We start from the raw sequence: 14,917 nt of genomic DNA, 5'->3' as shown, positions 1-14,917 counted from the left end.
AATTAAACTAAGTTTCCATCTAAACCAGGAAATACATGCGTAGAATGTATGACCAGTTTATAGGGAAAAGGGAGTGAATCAGGTTATCCTCACCATGGAGGAGACTGAAGGTTTACTACCAAGGACTAGGGATTCTCCTGTAAACCCTGCACTGCAACAGGCAGATTTGCAGTGAGTTGTGCTGTCTGCTGGGCCAGGGAAGTAAGGGGTGCCATCAGGGAAGTAAGGGGTGAGGAGGGGTCAGGCAAGGTGGTGGGAAAACATCCAAGTGCTGCAAACCACCATGCTGAAATCTGCCACCTCAGACATGGTGGACAGATCTGAGATTGTAGGTCAGAAGAGGGAGCTGCTAAGTCTTCTGGGTGCTACAGCTGAGAAGCTTGATCAGTCATAGGCCAGTTATGTGGGTTTTTACCAGGCTCATGACATCAGGCAGCTACACAGGCTCATACCGTCAAGAGGATGCTGTGATAGTCACTATCATAATGCAATTGCTAAGCTATAATTGATTTATGATTTCAGTACATTACCCTGCAAAACCAGAATGTCACATAATGTTAAATGTCTTCAGTTATTATTAAAACATTAAACTCTCTTTGTGTGCAATATCTGAAAGTACCTGGTCAGATTGATGGACTGAGGCATTTAGCTGTCTCATGTATGTACAAGTATGCCAAAAATTTCAATTATGGTGCCCTGGTGTCTGAGGATGCAGAGAAGGCCGAAGTACTGAATGCCTTCTTTGCTTCAGTCTTTACAGCCAAGGCTGACCCTCGGGAAGCCCAGTCGGGCAAGGATAACAGGATGCCCAGCCAGGACAGCAGAGGAGTTGCCCTGGGTGGAAGAGGTTAAAGACTTGTTGACTAAGCTTAAGGCTCATAAGTCAATGGGTCCTGATGGGATGCATCCTAGAGTGCTGAGAGAGCTGGCTGATGTGATTTCTAAGCCTCATTTTTGAACAATTAGGCAGGACAGGCAAGGTGCCTGAGGACTGCAGAAAGGCCAATGTCATGCCAGTTTTCAAAAAGGGCAGGAAGGACGACCAAGGAAACTACAGGCCAGGCAGCCTCACCTCCATCCCTGGAAAAGTGACGGAATAACTCATCCTGAATCATTATCACTGAACACATGAAGGAAAAGATGGTTATCAAGGGGAGTCAACATGGGCTGACCAAGGGGAAATCCTGTTTGACCAACCTGATATCCTTCTATGAGTGCATAACCAGCTGTCTAGATGAGGGGAGAGCAGCGGATGTCATCTACCTTGACTTCAGCAAGGCTTTTGACACTGTCTCCCACAACATCCTCATCAGAAAGCTCAGGCAGTGTGGTTTGGATGAGTGGACAGTGAGGTGGATCGAGAGCTGGCTGAATGACAGAGCCCAGAGGGTGGTGATCAATGGCACAGAGTCGAGTTGGAGGCCTGTGGCCAGTGGAGCTCCACAGGGATCGATTCTGGGGCCAGTCTTGTTCAACATCTTTATCAGCGACCTGGATGAGGGGACAGAGTGTACCCTCAGCAAGTTCCCTGATGACACCAGACTGGGAGGACTGGCTGATTCCCCAGAAGGCTGTGCTGGCATTCAGCGGGATCTCAACCGGCTTGAGAGTTGGGCAGAGAGGAACCCCATGAGGTTCAACAAGGACAAGTGCAGAGTCCTGCATCTGGGAAGGAACAACCCCCTGCACCAGGACAGGCTGGGGGTCGAACTGCTGAAGAGCAGCTCTGCAGAGAGAGACCTGGGAGTCCTGGCTGATAATAAGCTAAATATGAGCCAGCAATGTGCCCTCGTAGCCAAGAAGGCCAGTGGCATTCTAGGATGTATCAAGAAGAGTGTGGCCAGCAGGTTAAGGGAGGTTCATCTCCCCCTCTCCTCTGCCCTGGTGAGGCCTCATCTGATGTCCCGTGTCCAGTTCTGGGCTCCTCAGCTCAAGAGAGACAGGGAAGTGCTGGAGCTAGTCCAGCTCAGGGCCACCAAGATGATCAGGGGAATGGAACATCTTTCTTACGAAGAAAGGCTGCAGGAACTGGGGCTGTTTAGTCTGGAGGAGATTGAGGGGTGATCTTATTAAAATTTATAAATATCTAAAGGGTGGGTGTCAGGAAGGTGGGACATCCTTTTTTTCTATAGTAGCTAGCAACAGGACAAAGGGTAGTGGGATGAAGCTGGAACACAAAAAGTTCCACTTAAACATAAGAAAAAACTATTTCACCATGAGAGTGATGGAGCAGTGGCACAGGCTGCCCAGAGGAGTTGTGAAGTCTCCTTCCTTGGAGGTCTTCAAGACCCACCTGGACATGTTCCTATGTGACCTGATCTAGGCTTCTGCAAGGGGGTTGGACTAGATGATCTCTAAAGGTCCCTTCCAACCCCTAACATTCTATGATTCTATGAAAGCTTTCAAGATAGCAATAGTCACATTAAAGAGTAAAGCACTAAAAGTACCATTAACCTTACAAGTCCTCAAATTAAATTTTAATCTTTCCCTTTTGATATGAAAAATTCATAAGGACATATACAAATTTACAGAACTAGCAGAATTAAAACAATACATCTTATATTTACAACACTCAAGTTTGTATCAAATCCTCAGGAACCTGCATTTCCAGCTGTAATGACATCTGAAACTTCTGGGTTTAAAGAACTAAACCTTATATGCTAATTACTATAGAAAAAAACATATTTGCAAGTTTTGAATGCTGCAAGATGAAATAATAAAATGATTTATAAAAATTATTAGCTGGAAATTAAAAAATAGTATCACCAAAATCTTGGTTAAAAACTCAAAGATTTTGGGACTTGACTGCAACCACTAATGTTTTCTGATCATACTGTCAGTTTCCTTTTCTGTATGAGGTAGGTGCATATCATTATTACAAAATAAAACACATTTTATTAAAAACAATATTCTTAGAAAAAAGAGAACTGTTCTTATAAACTACAGGAATTATCTCTAAAGGTCTCTTCCAACCTCTACCATTCTGTGATTCTAAGAACTGTAACATCAGAACGTGAACAGGCACAACTGATTTTACATTACTGTTTGATGAGAGAAAGCAAGATTTAGGCTAATTTTGCTCAGGTAGTTAAAACCACCACAGAAAGAACAGCCACATATTCTGCAGAATGGTTTAGCACAAAATTTGTGTTTTGTCCTGCACTCAAGGACTCTGAATTTCTGCATAAGAATGTTGATCCAAAGCATTAATCCTCCAAAGTGAAGAACACAAGAGATTCCTATTCAGGAAGATTTATTACAGAAGCCACAACAAGCACAAAGGAGAAGGTATGCAGACTTCTGGGAATGGGCATTTGCTCTGCTCACTAACTTCTCACCCTGGGAACCTCAGTTCCTTTATGTAGTGGCCCCAAAACCACAGACAATTGTGAAAACAAAGCACTGCTTTTTGTTATGTCAGGCAGTATGTTAAGATTAAGTATTTAAACAAATATAGCAGTCCTCCAAGAAGACACAAGAAGTATTTAAGATTCTAGTACAAACTCACTCTTGTACTGACTATGAGTCTTTTTGCCGGAATTCACCTTTGTATTTTGCACTGTATGAATTCAGTAATGCCTCAGGAAGATGCATGCTCCTTTCAAAGATATCTTAGGCTACACAACTGTGTTGTGCAGTGCTTCATTTGGCTTGAAGGTTGCAGAAACTCTGGCAAGAGTTCAATGAATCATGAACATTTCTATCCCCTACATCGGCTCTAAATAGCAGGATGGAAACAACAGAATCTCTACGTTTCACGTGTTTAAGTAAAAACATCAAAACCAGAAATATCTGAAATCTGCCTGCCTATTTATTGGTCCAGGAGAATTCTTTCAATAGTTTTTCCTCTGCTACTGGAAAGCTGCAAAAAACAGATCTATGAGATACTCATGGGGCTGTAGTTCAATAACATCCAGGGTTTGGAGTTGAATATCAAATTTTCAGAACAGGAGGAGAAGGAAGTATTCAAGACATCAACTGTGCCACTTTCTTATTTATCACTTGGGACAACATCTTCCTTACTGCTAACATCATATATTCAAATAGTATACGCACAATCTTCACAGTATTCAGTGAGGATTTTGAAAATCAAGACAACTAAAGAAGCTAACTTAAGCAGTTCCTGCACATTTAACAATAAGACGGCTTGATTTTGTAGTTGCACTGTTAAACACACACATATGTACTCCACCCATCTCCCACCTCCAAATTTTACTGTCTGATCCTCTTTCAGTCACCAAAACCATGGATGATGTCCAGGTAAATGGCACACAATAACCACAAAAAAAAAAGAAAATTACACCATAACTGTTTCAAACTGCTTTTCTCTCATCTATTACCAAGAGCATCTAAAATAAAGTGATGCTTTAAAATAATTGCTGAAACACAGATATTGATGAACTAATAATAAAACCCCAAGGAAACAGTTACACCTTCAAGAACTAGTTCTACACTTGAAGACTTTATAGTACATAATGCTGTAACTCTTGAAATTGCATCAACTGCTATTTAACAGCAGCTTGTAAAAGACTGTTTTCCTAATAGGGGCTTAGACTGAATTCCAGAGACAGCACTGAAAGAGGGAACGTTCTGAAAAAAAAAAAACAGAGTAGCAAAAGTAGAAAACCTATGCTGAACAACCCCTGTCACACATAAGAATAGCTATAGTTCTTGAAATACCTGTGTAACTATCATCTCTTCCTCAATAAAGTATCCTCTGACCCATGTCAAGATGAAACATGTTTCAAGCAGCTAATGCAAGGTAGTCTTTGAACAGCTGCAAAAACTGTTCCTTTGAAGTGGTAAAGCACGTTAAAAAAGATTCACAATAAAAACACTTAGAAGTGCTGTTCTGTTTTTCTTTTCTCTACAGGTATTAAGTAGTGAATTGGATATACTGAAATTATTCTAATGTGTGAGGATATCCTAAGTCCTGTGTATTTTCCTTTTTTGTAAGATTAAAGGAAGAATAAAGCTACCACAAACCAAACCAAACCAAGTCTTTATACAGCAAGAAATCATTTCTGCAGAAGACGCTTCATTCTCCACTTAGAATTGCCAAGAGCTTGTAGATTTCTTTACAGAGATACTTCTTCGTAAATGCATAACATCTTAATAAGTTGACGTCTACAATGTTGTATTGCTATGTCTCAATGACTTAGAATATTTTTTGAGATAAACCACTGTTTTTTTTAAAGTTAACTTGTAACATGCACATGCATTGCTGATCATCTTCACCTTATGATTGAGGAATATAACAACGTAGTAACTTGGCAAACCTGTAGAACGATTTAAACAGCTTGGGACAGAAGCCTAATTTCCATAGTCCTTCATTGTCATGTAGGCAGTTCAAAGTAGAAAGGCATTTTAAAAAATCCCAATTGTTTCAAGGGCAATATCTTCAGGCAAATCTTTGAAGAGAAAAAAACTCAACTATTTGTGTAGCAAGTGTTTTGGGGTCAAACACAGTTTGGTCAGGAGTTGTAACATGACTCTGAATATGTTAATACTATTTTAAGAACAATAAAGCAGGGTAATTACACTCTACACAGCATCAATGCCATTGAATGAATGGGACTAAGTCCACATTCTTTAAGTCTTTTAACTATGAGACGACAAAATCTAACTCAAACACTCCCACGAAATTCCCTATTTTGGCAAACCCTTAAAATACTCTAACTAAATTGCCCTGAACATAAACCCAGAAAAAGTTAATATTTAAGGCAAATTGAAGTAAATTGTTTAGTTCTAGCGTTCTTTGTAAGCAAGCAGTGAAAAACTTTGATGAAACTGCATAAGGATAAAATACATCTCAGTCATCGATACAAGAGTACAATTTTTATATTCACAGATTCACAGAATGGTAGGGGTTGGAAGGGACCTTTAGAGATCATCTAGTCCACTCCTCCTGCAGAAGTAGGCCCACCTAGATCAGGCTGCATAGGAACGTGTCCAGGTGGGTCTTGAAGATCTCCAAGGAAGGAGACTCCACAACCTCCATGGGCAGCCTGCGCCAGGGCTCCCTCACCCTCACAGTGAAATAGATTTTTTCTTCTATTTAAATGGAACTTTTTGTGTTCCAGCTTTACCCCATTACCCCTTGTCCTATTGCTAGATACCATTGAAAAAAGGGATGTCTCAACCTCCTGACACTCATCATTTAGATATTTATAAATATTAATACGATCCCCTCTCAGTCTTCTCTAGACTAAACAGCCCCAGTTCCTGCAGCCTTTCCTCATAAGGAAGATGCTCCAGTCCCTTGATCGTCCTGGTGGCCCTGAGCTGGACTAGCTCCAGCAGTTCCCTGTCCCTCTTGAGCTGAGGAGCCCAGAACTGGACACAGGACTCCAGATGAGGCCTCACCAGGGCAGAGTAGAGGTGGAGCAGAACCTCCCTTGACCTGCTGGCTACATTCTTGATGCATCCCAGGATGCCATTGGCCTTCTTGGCTACGAGGGCACATTGCTGGTTCATGGTTAGTTTATTATCAGCCAGGACTCCCAGGTCTCTCTCTGCAGAGCTGGTCTTCCCATAAATATTTTTTTTAATATCAAAAATAAAAACTACAGGTCCTCATCAAAAGCAATAGAATTAGGCATTTATTTGTCATGTGGTCTATATGGGTTTTTTGAGGCTCTTAGAATCCTTAGAACAGAACCTAAAATGCAACAGCTAAACTAGACAGAACTATGAAGTATATTTTCCAGTAATATTTCAAAAGTCTAGTTATTTTAATCAATGTATCTCTTCCTTTACATCTACTTTATGGCCAGCACACCTGATATGTCATTAGTAAACCTCTGCAATACAATTAAATCTATGTCAGTTGCAAAAAGCTTTTGTAATGTATTAAATTTTGCCCTATATGAATATCTGACACCATTAGTTTATCTGTACCTCCAGATAAGTTTTTTGTAGCCAGTACATGACCCAAGAGCTTCTTAGAATCCCATAATTTTATGATTGTACACGATTAACAGATCAAACAAAGTTAGTAAAGTATTTTCATGCTTTCACTGTATCTTTTAATCAGGAGGAAAAAGAAGTGTCCTCGTTTAGGCCTATCAAGGAACAAAGGACAAAGGACCACAACCAGCTGTAACTACGGAGAGCCTTTGGACAGGAAAGGCTCACTCCCGAATTATGGCCCCAGACAAAACAGAAAGGACAATTCAGCTTTAGGAAGGAAATGGATTAATTTAATCCACTCCCAACCGAAAACCTAACACATGGAAAACAACACAGAGTGGCACGATGATCATGACCACAACCAGCCAAGACCACTTTCCCCCAACCTCTCCCCTCTTCCCGGGCTCAGAGTCCTCATCCACAGAATCACAGAACAATAGGGGTTGTAAAGGACCTCTAAAGACCATCTAGTCCAACACCTCTGCTCTTCCAAAAGACAAATTTGATCACTATCAGTGAAACCATTGCTGCAATAAAAAAATGTTCTGTCTTTCTTGCTCAGTAGCTGCCTTCTAAAGTCCCATGCACAATCTTGCTTGCAGAGTGGGCTAAGCAATTTCCTACGAGGTCTGCCTGCTGTACTATTTCCTAATGCATATACATAATCACAAGATAAACAGAGGATAATTCCATACTCTTACCTTCTGCCTGCTGTGCATCCCCTGCTCTCCCCTCAAAGTTTCCTAGCCTCAGACCATCAAATATGACCAAGATGAGAAGCAACAACAGCAAGGAGGTCAGCAGCTGTCTTCCTCAACAATATAACGGCATAGGCCACAACTAAGCCAAGAGCTGAAGTAGACCAAATGTGTATGACTCATCGGTTGTATTCAAATTACAGTGATACTACATTAATCACATTAATACAAATTAATTTCTCAGTTAATATTTTAAAACTTCAGAGAGAAAATGATAAAAAAATTAATAGGTGCACAGGGATATTTAAAGAATCACAGGTGTAAAGGGATATTAAAAATCAAAGAAACATGATTTTCCATGTTTCTTAAATAATTTACAAAAATAATCATGTGTGTGAATTTTAATGACAATTTGGCATGATGCCAGTCATTGGACAAACTACACTGAACAATATATAAGATAATGAACAATAAACAACAGAAAATGCAACTCTTAAAAAATCCAGATTTTGAAGAGCCAAAACAACAAAATATGAAGCAAAAATCTGTTTAACATATGTAAGTAAAATGTCCTAGCTTAAGTTGTCCTTTAGAAAGAACAGTCACATAATCACCCTCTACAGAAGTTTCATGTTATGACACTTCACATCTGTGCTGTAATTTTGTTGTTCATCACATGTCATGTTAAAGCTGTTACATAAAATTCTTTTAATGGTTGCTTTAAAAACCTACTGTTTAATATCTGAAGTGGGCACAGCACATGCTTAGAAGTCAAGAAGACTGAAGTTATATCCCAGGTCAAAGTCTGCTCTCTTTTTTTTTTTTTTCCCTCTAACATTCAATTCTACTCCCACAGGTATTCTGCTAGTGTCAAGAAAAAGAATGATTTATACGTTGACAGAATGAAAACTCAGTGAACCAAAACAAAATGAAATAGAATGAAAACTCACTGAGATTTTTGATACTGGGCCTCTCCTCCAAAATAATTTATTAAAAATATTTGCCTTGCAATTCAGTAGCTGTTTTAAATGTGTGACAGAAAATTAACATTTATATAAGCTAATCACAGGTAAACAGTTTTGAAGGTTTTCACTGGGTTTCAGAGAAACTTTCCAATATCACTTGCTTCAGCTCTCAATGAATTGGATGAGTATTTGAAAGCATCGGAGTTGACTATTGCTTGGGTATTTTAAAAGTTAACTGATCTTTCCCAATTACACATTACAGTTTTTTTTTTCTAGAGACTTTTCGAAAAGTGCCATTCACAATGGTTGGTGATAGACTTTGTAGATGCATGACGGCAGTGTATTTTCTTTCTCCACATGGGTCACTGACTAGTGACTTTTGCTATTGGACAGAACAAGAAGGGCATTTCCCACCTCTGAAAAACACTGAAAAATAATCTCCTAACAAAAATAATTACTAAATATACCAAAGTTACTTACGTTACCTAAATAAGTTCTATTGAAAAGCAAATAACTGAACTGAGGAATGAATAACATTCATCTGCAACCTCTTCATTCTCAAACTGCACAACTCCTAACTTGTAAACAGTAACTTCTAGTCTCTGTCCTACACTCAGTGAGGCAGAATGCACAGTCAAAGCATAGTCTAGCTCCATATACACAGCATCAGGTACATACCTGTAGAACAAATCTTCATTGGTCCCTTGATACCTTTTTTTTTTCAGAATTACTGACAACCCTTACTACAGAGCAGCAATGACAGCCTGAGATTCATTAGTCTAAAACGATGATGCTTACTCATCTTCTGTGTTTCTCTGAATGAAAAAATGCTTTAAAATATTTTGACTATTTCTATTTTGAGAGCACACACAGTAGTAGCAGTATTTGCATTTTTGTAGTGTTTAAGAGATTAATTTTTACAATTACTAGATAATCAGTGACATAACCCAACTACTCTGAGGAGGTGGTTGTGCACTGGTAAAGGTTCAGGCTGTGTGCTGGAACAATACCCAGATGCCTTGTCCCCAGCTCCCCTGCTTCCTCTCACCTGTTTAAAATGGGTATATGCCCGTTACCAGATCAATGATCATACAGTGACATTTGCAAACAGGAGACAGAAGAACGGTACCCACTGAGCTCCAGTGCTAAGACAATTAATCCAAATCAGAGTCATCAATGTATATATGTTTTATTAAGCATCTAAATATTTGCTAACAGTTGCTTAGTTAGATCTAACAGATCTTATTTTATTCAAATAGTCATGGATAAAGGTAAGCAAGAAAATTACTGTTAATACTAGTAACACTCATGACTGCAATTACGGCAACTGGAAATATCATATTGTCAAGTGTACCTGGCCAGGATGATGTCACTGTGCTAGACAGATCCCCAAGTTACTCAAACTTAAGGTCTGCTTCTGTAAAATTGTTTTACCTATGTGCAATGACTTGCAGCTGTGATCTGAAAGCAAACCACAAGCCACAGGCCAGTATTTCAGGACTCTCTCCAGAAGTTCCCTGTCCCTCCAGAGCTGGGGAGCCCAGAACTAGACATAGGACTTCAGATGAGGCCTCACCAGGGCAGAGGAGAGGGGGAGATGAACCTCTCTCGACCTGCTGGCTACATTCTTCATGATGCATCCCAGGATGCCATTGGCCTTCTTGGCCACGAGAGCACATTGCTGGCTCATGTTCAGTTTATTATCAACCAGGACTCCCAGGTCCCTCTCCACAGAGCTGCTCTGCAGTAGGTCAATCCCCAGCCTGTACTGGTGCCATGTGGTTATTCCTCCCCAGCTGCAGGACTCTGCACTTGTCCTTGTTGAACCTCATGAGGTTCCTCTCTGCCCAACTCTCAAGCTGGTTGAGATCCCGCTGAATGGCAGCACAGCCTTCTGGGGAATCAGCCAGTCCTCCCAGTCTGGTGTCATCAGGGAACTTGCTGAGGGTACACTCTGTCCCCTCATCCAGGTCATTGATGAAGATGTTGAATAAGACTGGCCCCAGAACCAATCCCTGTGGAACCCCACTGACCACAGGCCTCCAACTTGGCTCCGTTGATCACTACCCCTCTGGGCTCTGTCATTCAGCTGGTCCTTGAAAAACATCACTGCCCACTTACCCAACACACAACACCCACGCTGCCTAGGCTTTTTGATGAGAATATAATGGAAGACTGTGTCAAAAGCCTTGCTGAAGTCAAGAGTAGATGAAATCTGCTGGTCCACCATCATTTAGCCAGCCACTTCCACAGAAGGCTATCAGGTTGGTCAAGCAGGGTTTTCCCCTGGTGATTCCATGATGATTCCCCCTGGTAACCATCTGTTCATTCATGTGTTTTGAGATGGTATCCAGGATAAGCTGTTCCACCATCTTTCCAGGTGTCCTGGTTTAGGCCCATCCAGGGACAAAAGACCACAATTAGACTCAAGTACCAAAGACTTGAGACTTGCCAAAGGGCAGGAAAGGCCTAATTGCTGCTTCTGGTCCCAGACAAAACAGATTGGGCAACTCATCTTGGGCAAGAAAACAGAAAATAATTTAATCCAACACCAACTAAACCATAACCATAAAACCCCAAAATGTAACCAACATAAAACAACACAGAGTGGTACAACAATGAAGAGTACAACCAGCCCTTTAAGAACACCTTCTCCCCACCCCTCCCCTCTTCCGAGCCTCATAGCCCTGATCCTGGTGTCTTTATCTCCTCCCCCCGCTGAACAGCTCAGGGGGGCAGGGAATGGGGATTTCAGTCAGTCTATTCTTGATGGTTTCTGCCATTTGTCTTTTCTCAGGGCAGGTGGGCTCCTCACCAGTCCTCCCTGCTCCACCATGAGGTATCTCACATCCCTGGCAGCCCTGCTCAGGCTGCTCTGACGTGTGTTCATCCCAAAGGCTGCAGCTCCTCTCTGCCTCTTGTGTGGGTCTGCTCTGCAGCCCGCAGTCTCTCCAGCACAGCCTGCGCCATGGCCACCTCCTCACACAGTCTCTTGCCTGTCTGGGTGCACTTACCCAGAGCTGCTGGTGGCTCTCAGTCCTGCCATTGCCCTCCATGGGTTGCAAGGGCACAGCTGCATTTTCGCCATGGCTTGCAGAGGCGTCTCTGGTCTGGTGGCTCCTCCTTCCTTCCTCCTCCTCTGACTGTTGGGGTCTGCATCGTAGCCTCCATCTTGTAGCACTCTTACACCTCCTTCTCAGGCACTTCACATTCTTGTCCTTAAAGAGTGATGGCAAAGGTGCCAGATTGGCCCAGCTGGGCTGGAGGTGGGTCTGAACCCAAGAGCCGGGGGAAAGTCCGAGAACTCTCTACTGGATCTTCACTGCAACCCTCTGCCCCTGTTACCAAGCAAAAGCTGCTCCTTGCTAAACCATGACACCAGGGATGAAAGTGAGGCTGACTGGCCTGTAGTTTCTTGGGTTGTTCTTTTTGCCTCTTTTGAAGACTGGAGTGACACTGGCCTTTCTCCAGTCCTCAGGCACCTCGCCAGTCCTCCACAATCAATCAAAAGTAATGGAGAGTGGCTTAGCAATAACATCAGATCTCTCAGTACTCGTGGGTGCATTCCATCAGGTCCCATATATTTATGGGTGTCAAGTTTGCCCAACAGGTTTCTAGCCTCATCCTTGTGTCTACCAAGGGAAAGTCTTCCACTCTCCAGAATATTCTACTATCCTCCAGGGACTGGGCCTCCTGAGGGCCAGCCTTTGCAGTGAAGAGTAAACCAAAGAGGCATTTAGTAGTTCTGCCTTCTCTGCATCCTGTCATCAGACTCCCTCTTTGTTCATCAGCGGATTCACATTCTCCCTAATCTTCCTTTTGCTACTGATGAAAAAGCCCTTATAGTTTTCCTTTACTTCTTTTGCCAGTAGTAATTCCAAAAGGGCTTTAACCTCCCTGGTTTTGTCCCTGTATACTCTGGTGATATTACTATACTCTTCCCAAGCAACCAGGTCATTTTTCCACCTCTTATAGATTTCTCTTTTCTCCTTCAGTAGATTCAGTAGTTCTCTGTTCAGCCACACAGGCCTCTTATCTCTTTCTGATTTTCTACTTGTGGGGACACATCAATCTTGGGGTTGGAGGAAGTCATGCTTGGAGATCAACCAGCTTTCTTGGGCACTGTATAGAATCCAATCCCTTGAGACTCTTACAAAAGTAGTTATCTCAAAAGTGTAAAGCTAGCTTGCCTGAAGTCTAAGGTTGCAACCTGGCTCAGTGTCCTCGGTGTTTATGGTCAATAATTTTCTGTTTATGTTCCAGCACTTCTGAGAGGAAGATAAATTCTCCCCTTACCAACAAAACAGGTTTTGTTCCTTTCTGGAATTTTATGTAACTTAAATGTATAGGATGTATTACAATACTTCCTATATGAATGTCTGTACTGCTAAATTTGTGCATACCTTTTCAATTCATAAGCTTCTATAACGAAAGTAAATGTTCTTTTAAAACATAAGGAATGATAAGGAAGGAACCTTCATAAAATCATTAACTCTTCTTAAAAAGAAAAATCTATGAAACAAGAACACTTTTTGCCCACTGAAGTCAAAGAAACATGAATCAAAAAACAGCTCACCTGCATCAGCTCTGGACCGCTGACCTGGTGATTTTCCAAATGGGGTCTTCATTCATCTGTGTTTAAGTGAGCAGCAAAGCTGCTGGACTAGGGTGAAAATCCAGTTCTTCCCAGTTCCTAGGATATCTTCTTACTCTTGGAATACGATAGCTACTTGCTAATCCACCATTCAATCACGAATTTGTCTTTCTTCAAATGCATAAGATGCACTTTCAATTACAGTACTCTGAAAAACAAAACAGGTAAAGTAGAAGTAGTTCGATTTTAAACTTGGTTAAAATAAGCATTAAATGATTTGGTTAAGATAAAAACTTTCACGCTTGTTATTATACTCCACAGGAAATTCTTTCATATTCTGCTACTCTGAAAACATCCAGTAAACAGAGGGCATATAGTCAATACAGCAAAACAAATTCTGAGATTGTTACTTCGTCTTCATATTCACAGGCAGGTTTCATATCACAAAGCCAACTACATAACAAAAGGCAAGCTTCGTAAAGATTTCTCCACTTACTTCAGTGAAGAATGATCATCTTAGAAGAAACTGAGGCACAACACAAATCAACTACCTCCATTTTTAGAAATAAAGCATCCTCACACCCACATAGAATACCTTTTCTTTAATTTTTTAAAAAAAGCATGTTGAAAACATCCAACAAAGACACCAATTCCACTTATGTGACTGCTCAAGCCACTAATTTTTAAGTTACTGGTCCCACAGAATATCTGCAGCTCTGATGAGTCTCTACACTTAAACTCAAATTTCTGAAGCATTTAGTCATGACATTCCTTTAGATGAGGGAGATTACAAAACTGTTCTCCTTTAAGTCTGTGGTGGTTTAATCCTGTCTAGGTGACAGCTGCTCACCAAGTTCATCTATCACTCTCTCTCCTAAACTGGACAAGGGAGACAGAAACAGAACAAAGGGCTCCTGAGTTGCGGTAAGGACAGTGAGATCACTCAGCAACTAGTGTCACAGGCAAAACAGACTCAACTTGGGGAGAAGTGGTTTGATTTATCATCAAATAATCAAAACAGTAGGGAAATGAAAATAAGAACTGAATCTTAAAAACACCTCCCTCCACTCCTCCTTTCTTCTCCAGTTTCTACCTCTTTCTTCCTGTGGCACAGGGAGATGGGGAATGCAGGTTATTGTTAGTTTGTCACAGATGGGCTTTGCCTCCTCCTCTCAGGGGAAGGCCTCCTCATAATTTTCCTGGTACACTGGAGTCCTTCCCATGGGAGACAGTCCTCCACAAGTTTCTCTAACATGGGTCCCTCACACGGCTATAGTTCTTCACAAACTGCTACAGAGTGGGTCTCACTTGTGATCCAGAGTGGGGTCACAAGTCCTGACAGCAAACCTGGTCCAGCATGGACTTCTCTCTTCACAGGTTCCCAGGTCCTGCTACAAATATGCTCCAGTGTGGATTTTCCACAAGGTCATAGCCTTCAGGCATCCACCTCCTCTGGCTTTGGGTCCTCCTTGCTCCACTGTGGCCTCCATGGACTGCAGGAGGACAGCTGCCTCACCATGGGCTGCACCACAGGTCACAGGGGAATCTCTCCTCCAGTGCCTCGGCACCTCCTCCCCCCTCCTCCTCCAGTGACTTTGGTGTCTGCAGAGATTTCTCACATACTCACTCCCTTCTGTTGTTACCTGTGCAGTAACTTCTTCCCTTTCTCAAATATGTTCATCACAGAGGCATTACCTCCACTGCTTATTGGCTTGGCCTTGGGCACCAGTAGGTCCACTTTGGAGCTG

The 14,917-nt window shown here is 41.8% G+C and overlaps 1 protein-coding gene across 5 annotated transcripts in view; it reads right to left on the bottom strand.

Moving 5' to 3' along the window:
• The window catches only part of SPIN1 (spindlin 1), a 55,925-nt gene that overhangs the window by 13,092 nt on the left and 27,916 nt on the right, over window positions 1-14,917 (bottom strand). For all 5 annotated transcript variants that reach the window (XM_062018419.1, XM_062018417.1, XM_062018421.1 and 2 more), the window contains exon 2: window positions 13,152-13,377. In XM_062018419.1, the coding sequence (XP_061874403.1) occupies window positions 13,152-13,203 (52 nt within the window). In that variant the 5' untranslated portion in view covers window positions 13,204-13,377. The remainder of the gene's footprint in view (window positions 1-13,151; window positions 13,378-14,917) is intronic.

The sequence above is a fragment of the Colius striatus genome, chromosome Z (assembly GCF_028858725.1).
Source record: "Colius striatus isolate bColStr4 chromosome Z, bColStr4.1.hap1, whole genome shotgun sequence".
NCBI classification, from domain to species: domain Eukaryota; kingdom Metazoa; phylum Chordata; class Aves; order Coliiformes; family Coliidae; genus Colius; species Colius striatus.
The sequence above is the reverse complement of the archived record's forward strand: the minus strand, read 5'-3'. Positions and strand labels throughout refer to the sequence as shown.